Source organism: Fringilla coelebs, assembly GCF_963513975.1.
Source record: "Fringilla coelebs genome assembly, chromosome: 17".
NCBI lineage: Eukaryota > Metazoa > Chordata > Aves > Passeriformes > Fringillidae > Fringilla > Fringilla coelebs.
In genome coordinates, this window is record NC_140043.1 from 4,443,554 (window position 1) to 4,464,470 (window position 20,917).

Sequence of the window (20,917 nt, forward strand, 5' to 3'; positions counted from 1 at the left end):
TCAGGAGAGCTCAGAATGCCAGTGGGCAGCAAGGCTCCAGCCTTTCCCACAGTGGGAAGTGGAGAGCAGGGAGGGGTCAGAGAACACATTCACCTTAGTGCAGCTCCTGCTCTGAACTTTGCCTTCCTACTGGCATTTTTTTTTCAGGTGTTTCTTCATTAATCCTATTACTTCCAATGTATATCAACCACCCTGATTAATACTTTTGTTTTGCTCCCATAAAGCAGCAACACAGGCAGGTCTTTTGATGTCTTACAAGTTATGGAAAGACTGAAAAAAATGTAAGATAATGAGACTGCTTCAGTAAAAATCAAACTAACCCCATTAAAGAATAGTTACCAGAGACCTCTGAGACAAGCAGAGTTCTATTTGTCCACCTAATTGTTTTCCAACAAGATTCTTTAAATATCCTTTAGAGTGAGGATAAGCATCTTAAATACTGTATCCACATGCATTTGCTCATTTAGTATTTCCAAAACACTTGCTAGAAAGTAGATTAACAGAGATGATAGCTTGAATATTTTGATCAAAACACAACAGAAAAGAGACAAAAATTTGTATCCAAACAATTTCTAACATCAAATCTACAGAGCACACCGTACTGTCAGGTGAGAACATCAGAAAAGATCAAAGGTATCACTGAAAAAAAAAAAATAAGTATTCTGCTGCTCTGTTAGCAATCCATCATTCACTTCTGTTCCAGATTGCAAGGCAGGATGTGTGCTATTACCATCTGCATGGCAGTTGTCTTTTGTCAAGTGGGCTGTTTCCCTTATTTCTCTCTGAGTGATCACGATCACTCCTCCCTTGGGAGGGGACACCTGCTGATAACAGGCTATGGAATGTCACTGCATGGCTGATAAGAACTGCAGCATCCCATTGGGAGCTGTGAGCCCAGAGGGAGGAGCCAAGCATTCCTACCCAGATATAATCTGGAGATTCTGGAATAACTGCACAGCTTCTCCACTGGATTTCCCAGAGGAACAGCAGCTGCCTCTTCTTCCACTGGATCATCAAAGGAAGACTCCACCCTTTTCTACAGGATCCCTGCTCCAGCAGAACCACCCCTGGCACTGCAGGAGGGCTGCAGCCACAATTCCAATGGCACTGCTGCCAGCACCCTGACCCACAGGGTGTCAGGTTGAGTTCTGACTCTGTCAGTGCTGTTTTTGTTTTACTGCATCGTTTATTTTATCCTTTTATTTTCTTCCCTATTAAAGAACTGTTATTTCCTCCTCCCATAATTTTTGTTGCCTGAGAGCCCCTTAATTTAAAATTCATAGCAATTCAGAGGCGGGGGGGGGGGGGGGTTCATTTTCTTCACTTCAGGGAAGAAAATGGTCTTGGCCTTTCCAAACCGAGACAGCTTGCACAGACTGCAGTGATCCTCTTCCATCACCTGCTCCTTTAGCACAGGACTGTACAGAGGAGGTGCTGGCCAAACCTGTCCATGTCAGCCTCTGGCAGCAGGTCGTAGCAGCCCTCGGTGTAATCGTTCTGCAGGCTCTGGCGGTCGGGGAAGTAATCGGTGGTGAGGGGCAGGCAGGCAGGGGTGGTCAGGGACTTCCAGTCCACTCCAACTGTACAACAGAAGCCTGGCACTATGGGGGGAGCAGACAGCGTCAGAACTGCCTCGTCGTGTCATGGGGGCACACAAGGGGGGCACGTGGGGTCACCCATGGAAAAACAGGGTGCGGAGCAGGATGGAAGGAGTGCGTGAAGAGGAGAGTTTAAAAGAATGAGACGAAAAACAGTTGGCATAAAGTCAACAGGGACAAAAAGGGGTGTGGAATGGGAAGGGAAAAAGAAAATAGGACGGGAAGAAGGGAGGGAGAGAAAGAGACAGAGTTTGTTAAACAATGCAGTGCACATGCTGATTCAATCCCATCATGCAAAAGGCATTCCAAGTTAATACATTTCATTTCCTCTTGATTGAAAGCTAGAGCTGACATAGCCACTGCTCTTCCAAAATTACAGCAAGTCAGGTGCAGTTACTGATTATTAATAAACAGATCAACATTCCAAGTCTGAACAAGAAAATCAGACCAGTTTTGCATCCTAGACAACTGCAGAAGGAGCTGGAGAGGAGGAGAGAAAGAATGACAGACCAGCCTCTTTCTGGAATAGTACAACAGCAGAAAAGGGAGTATTTCCACAGTTATAAAAACAGAAGATATATCCAGAGGGGTGGGAAGACCGGAAAAATAGTAACTTGGGAAGCAATCTTTTCCCACACCCTTTCCTAGAGTTATGCTGCAGTTTTGAGTTCACAGGGATGTAAAACTAGACATTACAAAGGAAAAGCTAACTAGATTATACCAAATCATCAGCTCATTGCATTCTGACCACTGACCATTCACACTACTGCATTACATCCTGACCCAATTCAAACAATCTGTATCACCTACTGATGCTTAACTTCTTGTCACAGAGCTCCTACAGACAGAAATTTATTTTACTATAAAACTGTTAACACCAATGGCAGGAACGCTGCGCAAGAAATTAATGTATGACAGACTACTACAAAGAAAATGCTTTCTTAAGCAGTGACACACTTGTTTCTCTAGGAAGTGAAGGCAGATATTTCTCAGTAAATGGTACCAAATTCAGAAACTGACTGTACTAATTCTACTTCAACAAGCTGGTACCAAACAAATTTTCATATTGAGAGGCAGATAAGAGTTCAGCAGCTTTAGCTTTTTGCAGAATAGTGTCTGGTAAGGAAAGAATTTCAGCTGTAACACAACAAACAGCTTCACATGTTGTTAAGAACTACGGAACTGCAACCACAGTGAGACAGTACAGGCAGATCCTGCAAATTACTGCAGGCCAAAATAAACCTCTGCCAGAAACCAAGGAGGCTCCTCAGTTCCTTGCCTACCACCTCCTGATGCCTCTATATATGTACATGCCCTTTCCCTCCCATCTTCCCACCTATGCAAACTCTCTTCCAAACCTTTCTCCTGCTTACTTGGATCTGGAGAATTAGAGACAGCATCTTCCAAGGAATCCTTGTTCTGAGTTTTGAGGTTCACCCCTACAAGAAAGAAATGTTTTTTTATTTTAAGCAATTACGCACTTCTCTTGAATTTCAAATAAAAATAAATCAAAAGTGTGATGATGCTTTAAGACACAGAATTTCTCTGCATGGAAAATCCCAGGGTTCTGCACAGCAGAAAAATCCACTAAGCCAATTAATGAGGAAAAAATACATCTTGGATCAAACTTGAACATATCGTTAGAAGTGCTCAACAGCTAAAACCCAAACAAAACTCTCCTCCCCAAAATAGTGAAACATCTTGAAAAGTAGATGCTATAAGCTCCTATAAACAGCTGATGTGACACATGAGGGAAAAAGAGTTGCTAAGGAGACAAGAAAAACTGCTGCCTTCAAAGCCTTTGATCAAAATAAAAATTTCAGTAAGCCTCCAAACATTTCAAGGGAACTATTGTTTAAAACTAGCTTAGGTGGATTTACCCAGGAAAGTGGTACCAGCACCACTGCTGTTCCCCTGTAAGAGACAGGGTGGATATTTGCTAGGTGATGATGCCAGGAGCCCACAGGGGAGCTGGCTGCGAGTGGGCTTCACCTTGCAGCAGCTCCTCCTGCCATCTGCCATCCACACCGGGAACTGCAACTGCAGGAGCTCCTTCTCAGAGCTACCACCTCCATCTGCGGGGCACAGCCACAAAGTGCCCAAGGGAAATAGATGGGATCGTTTTTCACTCTGAAGCCTGTGCTGCACCAAACCATGCTGCAGGCAGCAGAGGAGAACCAGACTCAATAAGAAATTACTGGAAATTCCAGAAAACACAACTTCCCCCTCCAAAGTGCTTCATTTCAGAGGTGACTCAAACTATAAGGGAGAGCTCTCAGTCCAACACTGAATACCCCGTGCGGCCCCTACAGATAGGTGAGGGTCTACAAACAAAGAAATTCCATAAATGTGAGCATGTTTATTGCCAGGACATGCTCTGCATTTACATTGTGCAAACTGCAGCCAGCTGAAACACAGTTCAGCAATTGCAAAAACAAACAGAGCCTATCTGGAAGTCAGAAAATACCAAAAATGTAAAGCAAGAAAATTAAATATAATCAGAAGAAAATCACAGAAGGAAGCAACAGAAAATAATTTTAAATGTTACTATGTGAATACAAGATGAGGCACAAGAAAATTAAGTCTGCTAACTTCTTTACAGTTCTGCAAGGCATAATGGAAAACAAAATTGTCTTAATCTAATGTAATTCAAAAGGGCAAATTTATTCTTAAAAAAAAAATAAATTGGTTTTGAGAAAAGAACGTCAAATTATTTTTGAGAAAATAAGTCTTGAATGCTGTAGTCCAAAAGTTCAACTTTTTTCCGTGTGCCTAACTAAAATGCATATCTACAAAAGCAGAGGGTAGGTCACAAAAAAAACAGACAACACAGAAGAATGTTTAATATGGCATGTTGTTCCATTTACAGGGCTGAAAAGAAATGTAGAGAATTTTCACTAATTCAGGTGTCTGGGTAAGTTAAGAAAGAGAGAGGTAATCTTAAACTGAAAGTACAGACACATCTCTCTAAAGGATAACAGTTTAAGGTAACCCCACCAAGGAAAAAAAAAGGCTTCTGAAAAGGCTTGCTTATTTAGTTATTCCTTGTGTCTGAACATCACTGCTCTGTTATTATAGAACTCAGTTCCTGCCTGAGAGCTCATTACCTGTGAACAATGAGCATCTTTCTATAACAAACCTTATAAGCCACATCAAACAAAACTAAACTAAAACCAACAAAGCAAGCCAAAGAACTACCATACACCAAGGAGTCCAAGTAAGTGCACGAAGAGCTCACTATTTTCCCACTCCGACTCCTCCTGCCTCGCCGTGCCCGGCCCCCCGCGGGTCCTGCCCCGTTACCTGCACCGGGGCCGGCCCCCAGCCCGTTCCCGAACTCCTCCGCCCTGCCCCGTTACCTGCGCCGGGGCCGGCCCCCAGCCCGTTCCCGAACTCCTCCGCCCCGCCGAAGCTCAGGAAGGAGCCGCTGTCCCCCGGATGCCGAGAGCTGACGTGTCTGCAGAGAAAGCAAGCAGCCTGTTTGGTACAGCCTGCTCACTCGGGCCATTCCCTGCTTTTAGCAAAGGTACCAAGGAGCCCTCAGCCCCTCCGCCTCAGCCCAGCCCGGCTGGAAGCAAACGCTTCCCTGGCTGACATCGGCAGAGACGGAACGGCAGCAGGGCAGCACAGAGAAGGCCGTGACAGCGTTCCAAAAATGTCCAGAGTGTTTGTTTGCCTCCAGCAGTAACCAAACACTGCCTTTGCAGGACAGCACAGAACCAGCTACTCACACCTCCTCAGGAGAGGAATAAAGCTTTGCTGGTTATCTGCAGACCTGATCTCATGGTCTGTAAGCCCAACACTGAAGACTGAGCAAGTGGCTCACCTGCCAGTTGCCTCATGGTAAGCCAGCTCCAGCAGCTCCGCAGAGGAATGTGTCAGATCCTGCTGCCCACTGCCCTGCATTTCTGCCATGTTCTGGCGGGTCTGATGATGGATCTGGATAGCTTCTCCTGAGGGACCTACACAGGTACAATTGATCACTGATCACCACATCTGCACTGATTCCTCAGGTGCTTTTCCCCTCTTTTGCCAACAAAACAAGCAATGGGAGCTAATGGACATTATGAAAGCATGCTCACAAAACCTTCGAAGCCTTGAACCTCTGCCATCTGCTCTGAAGCAAGTGAAGAAAAGTATTTTTTTAAACATTTTGAAGGGCCTACTTACAAGTCATTAAACAATTACGCAAACAATTCAGCATGAGAAAAATCAACCCAAATTGTAGTTACAATTCCCTGCAACAGGGTTAGGGTTAGGCTCCCTTCAACAGGGAATTGTTCTGTACCTGTTGCTGCTTGTTTGCAAATAGAGGTATTTCCCAAAAGAGGATTGCTCAGGCCTGCACACAAATGAGTGTAGTGTGCAGAGCACTTTAACACCCCAGAGCTCTCACTGGCTCTCTTGCTATGCTAATCCTGGACAAGGGCACAGCCACAGCAGCCAGGTATGCAGTGAGGCAGCTGACCCATGGGGAAGGAGGGCAGTGAGACAGGCAGCTGACCCACGGGGAAGGAGGGCAGGGAGGCAGCTGACCCACGGGGAAGGAGGGCAGGGAGGCAGCTCACCCACGGGGCAGGAGGGCAGGGAGGCAGCTGATGGGGAAGGAGGGCAGGGAGGCAGCTCACCCACGGGGAAGGTGTGCATCCAGCGCCTGCGGTTCGACGTCAGCTTCATGGGCATGCGGGACGGGGCGAAGGGGTTGATGAGGGCGCGCTGGGGCGCGTACCCGCCCGGGCGGATGTGCAGCAGAGACTCGGCACTGCCCACGTGGAACCGCCCCGGGGCGCTGGAGTCGCGCTGCTGAGACTCCAACATGTTCTCAAGGAAATCTGCAAAACACAACCAAGCCAGCGTGAGATCCTGCAGGAGCCAAGCACAAGGGAATTAACTGCTCAGGGATATAAAGATGGCCCAGGGTAAGGGGAAATAAGGAGACCTAAGAAATAACCAGGAAGAGAAGCTGAAAGCAATTCCTATCCAGCCTGAAAGTTATTATGTAAACAAGAACCCAGACAAGAAAAACCATTACTCCATCTGCCATTACAGCACTGCTGTAAAACTGTAAACTTCTACTAAATGAATCCATTAAGAAACCACTTGCTAAGCCAATTATGAAGGGCTACTAGGACCTTAGAGAATTCTTGAGGAATCAAAAGACTGACATAAAAACTTCAGGAGGAGTACCAAAGCCACAGCTGAGCCTTGTACACATGCCCTTTCTGAGCACTAAAATCAGGGATTACTCCCAGAAGACAAGGGACATGATCTCCACAAGATACCAGTTAGTTGTCACTATTCAGTGTGGAACAGAAGTGCAGTTATTTAGAAATAGGAGAGAAAAATATACCAGCTAGATAAGTAGAAATTACTCTGATTACTGTGCCCAACAAGTGGAAATCCCAAAGAGAAGGGTCTCGTTTACCATTCTATATTGTCAAATACAACATGTGAAAAACCTCAGTTTCTTTGGCTCTTCCCTCTCTGCCACTCCTAATCCACAGAAATCCTCATCCAACTGAACACCTTCAGCTAGGTCATACAACTATCCTTCAAACTAAAGGAGCAACAGAGATACCAAAGAAAGAAAAGAATTGTATTAACTGAGAGCAGGGGAAAACATGAATGGTAGATGTGATGTCAAGTACACTGTGTGAGAGCAGCTCCACACCAGTAACTGTGACTCCTGTGACAGGATAAATATGATATCAGTGTCATACAGCATGGCATGAAAAAAATCATAAAGAGCCTTCAGGGATAGAATTTTATAGAAGATAAAACAGTTGCAAGAGGAATACAATTTACCTAGAAATGAGCTGGGTTTGTGGAAGATACTGCATACTGAGAACAAAATTAAATTGGAAAGGAAGAAAAGAGGAGTACCAGCACTGCTAACACACTGAGACAGCACAGCAGTACATTGTCAAAAGGAAGGATTCAGAAAGTAAGTCTTAATGACAACAAATCCCCACAGAGAAATGTTATAAGCAGGGGCCCCCAGGACTCACTGCTAAGGCCAGTTCTCATTCAATAGATTATAGGTGACCTGGATAATACAAGTTCCTTGTGTATGTCCACACTTGAAGGCAGGCACAGGAGAATAGTCAAGTACTAAAGAAGGCAATAGGCAAGGGAAAAGAGCAAATCAGTGTCAGGACACTTCTATTTAGGACAAGCTATTAAGAAAAAGCAATGGAATTGGACAAGGATGACAAAGGGAGAATGCACACCCAGCCGCAGCCATGGAAGAGCTGTACCATGAGTGCCAATACAGGCACCATCTCCACCGTGCTGGCCTGGCAGTGGCCAACACAAACCTCCCCCTTCTCTCCCCACCAAAGGCACTTCCCACCTGCCCCAGGCTGACCTCTGGTGCTGGTATAGCCCAAGGAGCTGCTGACTTCACACTGGTGCAGGTGGGGCCGTGGGATCATCAGGATGTTGGAGATCTTGCCCAGGGAGCTGTCATCAGAAGCCTGGCTCCTGACCTCCTCGGGGGGCAGCGCGCGGCTCTGCAGGGACGGGCTGCACGAGACGTCGTACGAGCTGGAGCTCTTCCGCGTGCGGCTCTCCCGCTCCCGCACCGACCTGCTCCCAGGGACAGCACAGACAGATGAACCCCCAGGTTAGCAGGGGGCTGGGACAGGCCCAAGTCAAGCAGAAGACTCAGTGCTCAGCAGGCAATCCCAAGAAGAGCATTCCAGGGAAGCCATCGCTATCTTTTTTGACTGCTTGGGTAATTTATACTTCTGCACATCACACAACACAACAAGAACACTGCAACACTCCCAGCATGAGGGCTGTGAAAGGACCTGCTCAGCTCCCTCTGCAATCCTACAGACACCACACCAAGCAGGTAGAGATGTGGCCTAATAGATACCAGACCTCAGCCTACAGTGACAGAACCATGTAGCTATAGGGAAACTACCTGGAATTATGAACTGTTTAAATCCTGCTGGTATCTTTCAGCATGTGTGGCCACATTTCTCTTCGCAGAGAAAAACAAGGCACAACTTCCCAAGGATATTTTCTGGGATTCACATTCTCTGAACCTCAGAGAAAGAAAAAAAACAATTCTTATCTCAGTTGCTGCTCCTCTTGTTGTTCACAAGTGGAATGCATTGTGGAAGATTGTTTACCTGAAGGGAATTGGTAACTGGATTCTGGTGTGAGTGTTTTGACTCACTGACCAATTGAATCCATGTGTGTCTGTGTCGGGACTGTTGGCTGACAGTCATGAGATTCTGTGCAATTGAGTGGGGTGCTTGTTCAGATTCAGTTTAGATGTAGTGTGATATAGTATAATAAAGTAATTAATTTGCCTTCTGATATCAATAGAGTCCTCCTCGTCATTTTCTCCCTTCATGCATGTTGCCCTGATTTACTACAAGCATGGGTTCCTACAGGCTGCTCAAATGAACACACTAACTAACAAGAGAGTCCACATGCTCTGAGTTAGGCAATACTACTGAAAGAAACAAAGCAAAAAAAGTACTTCAAAACAAGTTATCAACCCTGTATTTCTGAAAAAGCAGTGAAATTTACCATTCATTCAATGAATTTGGTCAGGATCTGAGAATAATCAGCCTTTCTCCTCAGACAAAAGGATATGGAATAGTTGAGAACCTGCACTCAGCTTTTCTGCCTCTTCTCTTATTCAGACAGGCATCATTTTCAGAGAGGATTCCTCACCACTCTGTTCACCAGTTACTAAGCAGTGCATCAAACAATCTATTTCTACAACTCTGTGCAAGTCTAATGTGCAAATACTTTGTTAAGCCCCTTGCAAAATCTGCTAGAAAGACTAGCTTTATTCCACTTCAAACAAAATTAAAGATTTAAAGAAAAAAAAATATATTTATGCCTTTTCCTAGACTCCACATACCATTCTAGAAGTAAAACACTAGACAACCAGTCATGAAGATCAGGTACAGATGAAGCCTCTTGTTCAACTGTGAGCATGTGGAGATCAATTCTCTTTGTATTTCTCCAAGTATTTTATGTATCAAGCACACACAACATGCTACTCCAGAAGCAGTGCACCCCCAAGCCTCTCACCTGAAAGTGCTACAGCGCTGGGCTCTGGCTGGGCCAGGCAGTCTGAACACCTGGGCATCATAGCCATCATAATCCACCTGGATAGGCAAGGCATTCTCAGCATCCTTTGGAGCTCCTAATGCTGAAATAAAATTATACAGCACTGGAACCTCTTTCAAGAATGTTCAAGATCTGCAAGTCAGAGTAAGCGCCTCCCACCCCTAAGGAAAGTATCTATTCCAAAAGAAATCCCAAAGTGTCATGAGCAGAGCAGCTGGAGCAGCTCAGTTATCAAAGGTGCTGCCTCTGAATCAGGCTGCCTGAGGCCATAATGCCTTTCCCCCATCCATCCTAAACACTAAATGAATAATTGCCAAGAAGTCAACTGGCACGTGCACATTAGCATCCCGGGTAACAAATATGGGAAATACTCAAATATGAGTTTGATGGTTTTCTGTAACAATTGTCCCTTCCTTGGGCTGAAGTGTCATTGTCTTCCTGCAGCTGTTTGTTACTTTTGGGAGTCAGTGGGACAGATCATTCCAGAACAGAATTACTTACAGGCATCACGATTACTTTTTGCTTTCTCTGTCAGTGGCTGGAGGATCCAACAAAGGAAGTGTGAAGTGACCAAAAAAACAAAAAAGAAAAAAAAAAAAAAAAAAAAGAGAGCAACAGAAAAGACAGAGGGACAGAGGGAAGGGAATCAGTCAGCATGTTCTAAGGAAACATCCCCAGTGTGACCAAGCAGACAAAGTTTAGTTTGCTGACTCAGTGAGGCAGCCAGACAACATCAGAAATATTAAATACTGATAGTTGGTCACAAACCTGTGTGAAAAACACAATGTTCAACACCTTTCTTCCTCTCCATAGTTCTTTGTTACAGAATGAAACTAATTTTGATGGTGGCTAAAACATTTCTCACCTAGTTTTATCTAGGAAGGAAAGACCTACAAACTACCTCTCATTCACAATCCCCACAACAAACCTTGCAGCTTTGCTCTCTCAGCCTTTTAACACAGAAACTTAGTTCCAGCTGCTGGCATACTTGACTGAAAAGAGCTATGGGACAAGCTAGTAAGAAAATATAAATCAGAAAATTCCCACCTTCCTTCCTGCCAGCTTGATCCGTGGAGTGAAGCTGTTACACAGGAGTTGGCTTTTGGATGTGTAGAAACTGAAAGAAAAAATAGTGTGGCTTTAAGAACTCAGCACAGTTGGTTTGCTGCACAGTAAGCAGCCCAGGAACCTGAGTAAGCTGTTGGATAAAGGAATACCTTTCTGTGCATTAAAAAAATATGGAAAACACTGAGGGATAGTTGAGACAAGCTACTCTTTGCCTAAAGACAGGGCTTTGATACTTTTACAGCCTCAGTCTAGACACTTCTTAATATGCTAAACACCTGCATTGCCCAGTTCATTTTCTCTTTCTACAGAAAGACATCCATTTCTACTCTGCCATTTACACAACTCTTCTTGATTTACACAACTGGAGGGATTCACACCAGCTGTTTGAAAACCCTGTCATTTCTGTTAGGTTGCATTAATGCCCAGAGTTCTGCAAGAGTAATGTAATATTTCCTTTGCTTCACAAGGAAGGCAGAGGACATAAAAGAAGAAAGAGAATTCAAGAGATTATGAAGAATAAAGCAAAGCAGAAGTGTTTAGCAAAAGCTGATAGAATTCACCTACCTATGATTTATCCAGTGTGGGATATTGTAGTCATCACCCATTCGTGAGTCACCAGGGCCACAACGATTATGGAGCTGTAAGAGTAATTCAGAAGCATCTACCTGTATCCAGCCAGTCACAACATGAGTAACATTTGTAGCAGAACAAGAGAAGGGAAAGCAGCCTTACCTTAAAGAGTGGTACAGCATGCAAGGGTTGCTCTCCCATGCACACCAAATCCACACCTATCCCTGTAAACAGACAATGGTACAGTTCAGTTATCCAAACAGGACTGAGACAAAACAGATCACCAATTTGAATTGAAGACCCAATATGTATTCACATCATATTAAAAGAGGCAATAATAATGAAAAATGGTTGTTAATGGTCCCATGGTATGGCTACAAACCAACAGTACCTGTGGGGATATAAGAAATTATTTTCCTTAACTAATGCAACTTGTGCAAGATTATCCTTTAAGAGAAACATTTGCACAGACAGGTGAAGCTCTCTGTCACAAACAAAAGAAATACAAAAGAATACAAAGTGCAGACATAATTCTTGCAGCTGTAACCCTTCCTCCCAGAGCACACAGCTTACAGCAGCTACTTTATCACAGCCAGAAGCAGCTGGATCTCCCCCAGATGTGTGTTTGCCTGCAGAGAGGCAGCAGGCAGAGTTATTTACCATTGTCAATCATGCGCTGCTTGGTCAGGATCATGAGGAGCCGATCCACCTCGAACACGCCCACGCCGGGCGTGATCACCACCGACATCTGCCCTGTGCGGTCGAAGTTGCGGTTGATGTAATGCTTGTCAAACACTGCCAGGGAGAAAGGGTGGAGCTTGTCAGGGTCCCCAGGACGAGGGGAGAGATGAGCAACCTGTCTCCATGTTCTTAGAAGGCTGATTTATTACTATATTAGATTAGATATCCTATTTGATACCCTATTCGATTCCATTCCTATTCCTACTCCTACTCCATTGCCATCCCCTATTCCTCTCCCCATTGCCATCCCCATTCCCATTCCTACTCCATTAATACTATACTAAAGAAAGACAAGGACACAGACAGAAGGCTTAACAAGAATGAATAATAAAAACTCCTGACTCCTCAGAGCCTCGACACAGCTGGCTGTGATTGGCCATTAAGTAAAAACAATTCACATGTTGGATAAACAATCTCCAGACCACATTCCAAAGCAGCAAAACAGGAGAAGCTGAGGCTTCTCAGCCTCCCAAGAGAAAATCCTGGGCAAAGAGAATTTCTCAATACTGTCAGAACACCCTGGATGTTTCTTTTCAGACAAAGGCAGGTGACCCCCTAATATTCCCCTCCTCTTCATAGTGTTAAGGAAAAAGTAACATAAGTCCACAGCCATTCATTGGCAGCTGCTTGAATGGTTGTATTTTTACCCATTGCTTGTAACTTACCATTGAATGAAAGATTTATAGCCTCTAGGTAGTTCCCTTGTGCTGAGGTAGAATTATAACCTGAAGGAAACCCCTCTGGAAAAATATTCAGAAAGGAAAAAAAAAAGAAAATCATAATTCCTGTATACTAGCTTTATATAATAAAAAAGCCACAGAAAAATACATCTGTGCTAAATACTATTGGTTCAAAAATGACAGGAAATATGGATGTTTTTAAAGTTCCACAGAAAGACTGAGGCAAATTGCCCAGCCAGGAGAGCACTAAGTAGCATGACACCAGCTAAAATTGATAGTTCACTGACAAGCTAAAAGATGTTTAAAAAAGAGGAGAGAGATAAGGATAAAAGCAGGGAAAGGAAGATTTCTTGTACCTGCTTGCTCAAGTCGTACCAACACAGGATACTGGATGAAAAGCTTTTTAATGGTCACAAGCAAGGATGTCCACTCCTCCCGCCTCTCGTTCTGAACTACAACTCTAGAAAAAACACAGCCTGATGAGGCTCAGGAAAGCAGCTATGAGGGGAAGTGAGAAGGGATGAACAAACTATAAAGAATTGCACAAAAGGGTGCACTGTGGGACAAGAGGTGAAAAGAACTGGGAAGAAAACATACTTGTAAAAATCTTCATAAAATCTTCCCTCGTGATCCTGCCGAATTGATGCACGATGTGTTTCAGGAAACTCATCTGAAATGGATGGAAAAGCACATCTTACCTCATGCTCTTCTATAGAAATTACTAATCTTTTCCAGCAAAAAGCTGTTATTTCCATTAAAAATAAACAAACAAAAACCAAAAAAAAAAAAAGCCTCCAGCAAGAAAACAAAAACCAAAATACTTGAAGAAATATCAGACCTCCTATATAATAAAAAACTGCTTTTAAACCAATATGACAGCTTGAGTATGATGGGGAAAATTTGCAAGACTCTTCTATGTAAGGTTCTGACTGCAGTACTTTCATAACAATGGCTGTGTACCTACTGTGCTTGATAGAGAATACTTTGAACATGGCAATTAAAAAAAGAGAAAAGTCCCTGTCAGCCTGTGACCAACTTTCAAGAGACAAGATAGGTTTAAAAACAGAAACATGAAAATAGAGAATTTGCATACCTATAGATTTTGCTTCATAAAATGTTCTTGAAAATAGAACCACTGTCACTTCATGGCTGCAATTTTTCTCCTGTCCAGGAAGAACAAATGCAAAAAGAAAACATTGAAAGTCACATTTGGTAAAAAGATGTGTATATACACATATAGTAACAGCCTTTCTTCCCTCACACCTAGAAACAAAAGTAACTAACAAAACCTAGACTGCTGCATTAATGGATCTGCATTAGTGTTCCATCTGCCTCTCTGAAATAACAAATGGTCTGTCCTGCAGATTCTGTGCTGCTTGGCCATATCACATTTACCAGGAGCACTCTCCACCAGTCTCTAAAGAAGCTCCTCTCTGTAGTTGCCAAGATTTTTGTTAAGAAAACAGACAGTTGCCACAGTTTGTTTATACCCACAGCAATTTGATATTCTGATGTGTTACTGTTCAGAGAGATGTCCCTAACAACTACAGAAAAATAAAAAATTAAAACTGAACTCAATCAACTACTTACCTTCCATTTTGTGAAGAGGTCAGCAAGGAAACCATTCACAGCTTTCTCAAAGTATAGATCCCCTGCAAAATAAAAATCTCCCAAGCATCAGATAACAATAGCTACTTCACCTATAGAAGTTAGATATGGGGCATATCTAACCCTTAGATTCTAGGACAATGATATTTATTAAATCTCAAGCAGCTGTGTGCATAATAAAGGGCACTATCACTAAGATGAGATGGTAAAAAGATTAAAAATCATGAGTGTTTTATGATAAAAAGATTTAAAAGCACCATTTTTTTCAGAGAATGCAAACACAAGACTTAATGCCAGAAGGATGAGACCTTCAATTCATTTTTCCAACACATTTGCAGCATGCTGGGAAAGCATCTGTACTGTCTTTCAGGCAGAGAATGCACAAGTGATCCCTTGCTCTGATTTGAATAGTTGCCCAGTTCCATATGCCTAAACACATGGTCAAAGGAAGTAGCAAGAGGTTTGCTAAAGAATTAAGCCAGAAAAAAAATAGGATGACACAGAGAAGTGACTCATTCTTAATGCCTGAAGTTGTAATACTTCCAGCTGAAGTTATCAACTTCAGCCTGGGCTAAGGCAGGTTTCACTTCCTCAAGATGCCAATGTCAGGAGAAATCTAAACCATCAAGGTCCTCTTTGCACAGGACTTCCACACATTTCTGGCTTCAGGATTCACAAATTTGCACCTGCCCTCATCACCCAACATGTTCATATCCACAGAAAACCTTTCCAGTGCTCACAGTGATTTAGTGGCTGAGATAATGGTACCCAGGCTCTACAGGGAAAGGAGAAGGATGGCACAGACAGGGACAGAAATGGGTGGCACTGCAAGGAAGGATCTAAGGAAAGACCACAACACACCCTGCAGCACTGCTTAGGCCAAAGGCAGGATATTTTAGTTTACTGGTAGTGGCAGAAAAAAATAGCAGGGGCAGTTTTCTAGTAGAGGCAGAAAGGACATCTGTGACCATCCACAATGAGAGTTACCTACATACCATAAATATCAAAATCCCACATTTCACAGCTCATCTGGATGAAAATATAAACCATGGCAGAAGTGGAGCGGAAGACCACCTGCAAAGGAAGGCAAGATTTCACTTAAAACCAAGTTTAACATTCATTAGAAGGCCCAAATGAAGAGGTCAACTACACAGCAACTCATACAACTGTGGCCCTTGCATCACAGGGAAATTCCCCTCTAACAAGTCATTCCTAGCAGAGCTGAAGTTTAATAATGATTCATTGTCCTGAACTTATTGCCATTCTTGACCTCACAACAGAGCAAATTCCAGTGAGCCATACAAATCTGCAGGCAAGACAGAATTACAAAAATCCTGGCAGGCAAGGAAAAGAAGGGAAAAACTGCTTTCCCCCTGTTTCCTGAGCTCTTACCCGGGTGTCCTCACTGATGTAGCCACAAGTGACTTTCTCACTCTTTACCCACAGTTCACCTGCCTGGGCCCTGGAAGAAAAGAAGTGCAGAATATTTGAACATGAAGATTAGAGAATCAGTATTTGAGCAAGTAAGAGATGTACCAAAATCCGCACTCAAGGATGACTTATTTGGTTAAAACCTGATGTTTAACCCAGACTATGTCAAACAGCCATTTCCCTCTGCATCTGCACATTTCCTGGTCCCTCTGTCACCCCAAAAGCAACTGAAATAATCCCCTCTGAACTATTAATACAGTTTAGGAAGGGATGGTAAATATTCAAAGAGATAAAAATAAAATTATTTGGCCTTTTACCCCCAACCAGATAGAAGCCTTCCCCCACCCCATGGTGCAGACAGAAATCTGTAGCTGAGTAAGAGAACAATGAAACATGAAGGATTTTTCAGAGAAAAGTCTCCAATTGGATACTTAAAACTCATGAAGTTAAAGCAATAAGTAACAGTAAGCCCTCAGAGGAGGCACTGACCTGATACCTGCAAATTCAACTTTTTGGGTGACATATGCACATGTGCTGACCTAGGAAAGAAGAGTTACAGGTGTTAGAAGAAGAGCAGGCTCAGAGTGAGGAGAACAATGTACATAAAACCCACTCACACTCAAACATGATTTTTATGACAGAAGTCACAAAATCCATTCAGTGTAGTTACTACTAATAGCTCAGCCTACAGAACCTCTGTAATAGGCAACAGAAAATCACTTTTAACACAGATCAACTCTAACTGGGATCATTTGCCTAATTCACTGCACTCAGAGGAGCCAAAGACTGCACTTCAAAGATGCAGGCAGAAGATATTCTAATAGCTGCTTATTAAGTGGTACTCTCAGAGAGGGGACACTTCAGCATACTTCTACTTGAAAAACATTTGGATTCAATTCCTTCCAAATGCAGCAAATCATTAAAATTCAGATCATAAGCAAAAAAACTCTCTAGAGCATTTTCAATGCCCAAGGCAGTAATCAAAATTATACCAGTGGAGTAGGAAATGATGGGATTTGTTTTTCTGCAACATTTATACCCATTTCTCCAACTCTGATGTGCCACTTGAAGCACAAGATCCTCAGGAGCTGCAGGCACTGTCTTTGGCTCTCTGCATTTTGCAAAGCACTTCTTTTCATTCCCAGCAAGGTTCATCACCTGCACCCTGCCCAAGGGCAGCAGGGGTCTTACCAAACTCTTCTTCAGCCTCCACATATCCCCACGCCCAATATACTGATCTTTAAATGTCAGCTCCACCAAGTCCAAGGTCACCTCCTGGGAAATGGATGAAAAACACTCCTTAGATTTTACTGGTTGTTTTTAAGTAGGGCCCACCAATCTGTTCATTTAATAACCAAATGTTACAAGAAGGGCCATTCAAAAACAAGTCAATATCCCTAAACTGAAAGAAGTCAATATCCCTAAAACTGAAAGATAAAGGGGAAGCCCATACAAATAAATAACAAAGTTGTGTATGTACCTCAAATACTGTGAGCTGCACAATGTGATCAGAAAAAGCCCAAGGACTAAACCTGTACAAGTCTTAGTGCACACTGGAAGCTGAAATAAATTACTGCCATTGTTCATGACATTAAGGAAAACCCCATTTCCTGCAGACTTTTGTCCTGTGCAGTTCTGACTGCAGCTCTTTTAACAGTTGGAACATTTACAGGAAATGTCTCTCTGTAAGAGGCTCTGTGGTACCAAATAATGCAAATCCAGGCCATGGCTCTTCTTTTGACTAGGCAACTTTCTGCTTTTCTTTATTGTGCCTGGTTATCATGAATTTCTGAAATTTAAAAATATCTGAAATGTCTACATTTCTACCAAGTTCTGTTGAAGCAGGATCATAGAGTTCAAAAAGAGAACAGAGATTGTAGGGAGAGAAACAACACATAACAAACCAACAAATAATTCAAAAGTCTAAGGCTCACTTTCTTAGGGAAGAAGACTAAACATCTCTCAACAAAAAATAAATGCCTTTCTTCCCCCAGACTACCATACATGGAAAGTCACAGGGCTCTGATTTGAGTAAGTGATGGAATGGATGGAAACAAGTGGTAAAACCACACACCTTTGGGTCAACAACATTGACATGGACATCCTGGTACGGCCGCAGGCGGAACACCTGAGCCACTGTCTGGTCCACACTTATCGTTTCTGCCAGAGAACAAGAAAGGACAGCAGAGAAGTCAATGCCCCCAACAGGTCCAAGTGGTTTACAGGTACAAAACCAGCACAGTCAGACTGTCATGAAACACAAATTTCAGGCTAAAAAGCCAGGTTTGCTTAAGCCATACTCATGTTACCCAAACAAAAGCAGATTTAGAACTAACTGCCCATTTTATGTTAAAATTTTAATTCCTTCCCCTGCTAAATAGACAAAGCATCAATTTTCTTATGAAATTAAATACACATGCTAGCCAGCCATGCCACCCTTCCTATGATTGTGTGCATAAGTCTCACATTTTACCTTTCTGTAAATCTTCCTTAAGTGACTTCACTTGGAGAAGCAGGGGACTAGCATGGAGAAGAGGAAAAAAGTAGACAAGTTGAGATACCAACAGTCTCTCTGGTAAATCACACACAAAACTATTTAGTAACATGGACCACATGATAAGCTAAAGAGAAACATTAATATTTTCTAGAAAGCTTCATACACCATCTTCACCTGTCTCTCTGTCTTGCTCCTTACACTCTTCATAGTTATAAGGTACTCTTGAGGTAAAGATGATACTACAAATGGGAAACTAGGTCACACAAGAACTTCTCAGATCCTCACACAAGTGTACTGCTGCCCTTCAGAGAAAGGCTGAAGGGTGAACAGGTTCATGCAACAAGGCCACAAAATTTTATTTTTGCCTAGGATATACTTAGGATAGGAGAATAATCCTTAGGTAACAGTAGATCTAGGAAGAGGATACAGACATTGTTGATTCTATATTCAGGGGCTACTTCGCCTACAGAAGATCAGCAAACTAACACCAAACACAAAGAATTCCATAAATTTTAAAGAAGCACTCTTGCTAAAGTTACCTCTTTGCTTCTCTTTAGGCAGAAAAAAGTCATGGCAGCATCCTGGTGCAAAGTTATGTCAGCCCTAAGAGCCTCCCACTCCAGAAAGCACTACACATGAACAGATCCTTCCAGTGCTCCAACCTCACTGATATCAGCAAAGAGAATTCACCTGTATTCATCATTGGGATGTGCAATTTCCACAACATCTCCCAGCTTGATTTGAAGAAATACTTTAGGATTCACCACCAGTTCATCATCTACAAGACATAAAAGAATGAGGACAGTGAACAGATATATACTAAACAGACACCTACATTTTTGCATACAACAGCTCAGCATACATAAATACACCAAACCAAGATGAACACATCAGCAAAATGCTTTCTATTCTCCACATGACAGGGTCCCCACCCAGCCACTCCAGATCAGCCACTCTTGCAGGCACAAACAACTCAAATAACAGAACTTTCACAAAAGAAGTGTTCTCAAAAGACTGTGTCTTATCAATGCAACCAGAATCATCTTCTGTACTTTTCATACAAAAAACACCAGCAGGAAAGTAGACAGCTATAGAATCTCAACAAGATTTATCAATGTGTAAGTCTAGAAGCAGTGAGCATTCAAATCAGTGGCACTGTTATTAGTGCTCACAAACACTAGGTGCAGTCATAAGTCACTGACATATATCTCACTCATTAGGGTGACTGAAACACCAGATTAAGAGAAAAGTGTTGCAACAAAAGGGGAGGAAGAAAAAATAAAGCAAAGTTTTTTTAGATACAATCTTTGTCTCTTCCAATAAACGTTCACTTATTTTGCTGTATCCTGTTATTAGAAAGAGCTTTCCAAACTCTGGCTGGAAATACTGCTTGTTACATCAAAGTTCCATCTTCACTCTTTTACAACTGCAATTTGACAATAAAACAATTCTTTTCAATTAAGTGAGTATTGGTCTCACTGTTATGAGCTAGGAGATACTGACCACTGCCTCCAAACCCCTTCTTATGTATGACGAGCTTGTACACCTTGTTGGTTCTCATCTTGAGCTCCAGTTCCTCTCAGACGCTTCGAGCCAAGACGGTTACAGGCATCTTGCATATCTAACACAGAAAGGAAAGCAAACACAGATCTTGTCAATACAAAACCATTGTCTATGCTCTGAACGTGAACGCAGCACGTTGTCCCGGCCGATTTCACCGCAGCGCGGCAGAGCTGCGCCCAGCACAGGAGACTGCGGGGCAGCTACAGGTACAGGCATAAGGAGAGAGGGACCTAAAAGTGTGCTTTTCAAATAGATTAAAGGGTTGAGCTTGCAAAAGTGCTTTACGGAAAGTCAGTCACCGAGCTACTGAGTCGTGGTGGGAAAAAAAGACTAAAATTTGTTAAAACAAACGCTATAACTTAGAGCTGATGCGGGTCTGGAAAGAAGCGCCGCTTGGTGCTGCGAGCCGGCAGACCCGCACCGGGGACGCCACAAAGAGCAGGGCCGGAGCGGAGAGCAAACAAAGCCAAGCGGTTCCAGCCCGCTGTCATCGAGCAGCTATAGAACCGCCGCGGCCGCTCGCTCACAGGGAAAGAGGAGCGCATCCAGACACCCGAGTTCCTGCCCGGAGCAGCGGCGAGGGGCGGTCGGGCACACGGGCCCGCCAGGGTCCTTACCCGCACGGGGGGCAGCGGCGCAGAGCGAGCAGCGCGGCGGTTCACGCCAGAGCCCCGGGGGAAGGACACCGGGGAGAACAGTGCAGTCGGGGCGCGAAGGGAGCCCGGACGCTCCGTGCCGCTCACAGCCCCGGGGCAGCGCGGCCGGGCCAGCCGTGCCACAGCGGAGCGCAGCGCAGTCCCGGCCCCGCTCGCGGAGCGCCCAGCGCGGGGCCCTGCCCTGACCCGCCGGTGCCGTCCCGCGGGTACCGCGCGGCACTTCCGCGTCCGGGGCCGCGCGCCACGTGACACCCGCGCCGCCACCGTGGGAAGGAGCGGGGGCACGCCCACCGCGGGGGCGGGGCCGGAGGGACCCGGCCCGGTGAGGGGCGTGGTCCTGCGGGAGGCGTGGCGGGCGCTGCCGGAGGCGGAGCCACAGCCCCGGCTGCCGGTTCCGCGCGCGGGCCC

The 20,917-nt window shown here is 44.0% G+C and overlaps 1 protein-coding gene across 9 annotated transcripts in view; it reads right to left on the reverse strand.

The window, feature by feature from the left end:
• The window catches only part of DEPDC5 (DEP domain containing 5, GATOR1 subcomplex subunit), a 41,258-nt gene extending 20,532 nt beyond the window's left edge, over positions 1 to 20,726 (reverse strand). For 4 of the 9 annotated variants that reach the window (XR_014616586.1, XM_084217258.1, XM_084217257.1 and 1 more), the window contains exons 1-27: positions 20,471 to 20,726; positions 19,837 to 19,911; positions 18,981 to 19,068; positions 18,267 to 18,313; positions 17,868 to 17,953; positions 16,985 to 17,068; positions 16,283 to 16,332; positions 15,755 to 15,824; positions 15,358 to 15,436; positions 14,345 to 14,406; positions 13,848 to 13,917; positions 13,352 to 13,424; positions 13,111 to 13,214; positions 12,740 to 12,814; positions 11,994 to 12,128; positions 11,496 to 11,557; positions 11,328 to 11,401; positions 10,743 to 10,812; positions 10,197 to 10,233; positions 9,657 to 9,777; positions 7,966 to 8,186; positions 6,227 to 6,430; positions 5,425 to 5,560; positions 4,958 to 5,055; positions 2,972 to 3,037; positions 2,047 to 2,118; positions 1,445 to 1,601 (exon numbers count right to left, since the gene is read on the reverse strand). Coding sequence is in view for 8 of the 9 variants with exons in the window: in XM_084217258.1 (XP_084073384.1) it covers positions 1,445 to 1,601; positions 2,047 to 2,118; positions 2,972 to 3,037; positions 4,958 to 5,055; positions 5,425 to 5,560; positions 6,227 to 6,430; positions 7,966 to 8,186; positions 9,657 to 9,777; positions 10,197 to 10,233; positions 10,743 to 10,812; positions 11,328 to 11,401; positions 11,496 to 11,557; positions 11,994 to 12,128; positions 12,740 to 12,814; positions 13,111 to 13,214; positions 13,352 to 13,424; positions 13,848 to 13,917; positions 14,345 to 14,406; positions 15,358 to 15,436; positions 15,755 to 15,824; positions 16,283 to 16,332; positions 16,985 to 17,068; positions 17,868 to 17,953; positions 18,267 to 18,313; positions 18,981 to 19,068; positions 19,837 to 19,909 (2,414 nt within the window). In the remaining variant the exon portion in view is untranslated. Of the gene's footprint in view, positions 1 to 1,444; positions 1,629 to 2,046; positions 2,119 to 2,971; positions 3,038 to 4,957; positions 5,056 to 5,424; positions 5,561 to 6,226; positions 6,431 to 7,965; positions 8,187 to 9,656; positions 9,778 to 10,196; positions 10,234 to 10,742; positions 10,813 to 11,327; positions 11,402 to 11,495; positions 11,558 to 11,993; positions 12,129 to 12,739; positions 12,815 to 13,110; positions 13,215 to 13,351; positions 13,425 to 13,847; positions 13,918 to 14,344; positions 14,407 to 15,357; positions 15,437 to 15,754; positions 15,825 to 16,282; positions 16,333 to 16,984; positions 17,069 to 17,867; positions 17,954 to 18,266; positions 18,314 to 18,980; positions 19,069 to 19,793; positions 19,912 to 20,470 lie in introns of all 9 variants that reach the window. The other 5 variants (XM_084217254.1, XM_084217259.1, XM_084217255.1 and 2 more) reach the window with 5 other exon arrangements.
• Between the last annotated feature and the right edge of the window lie 191 nt (positions 20,727 to 20,917).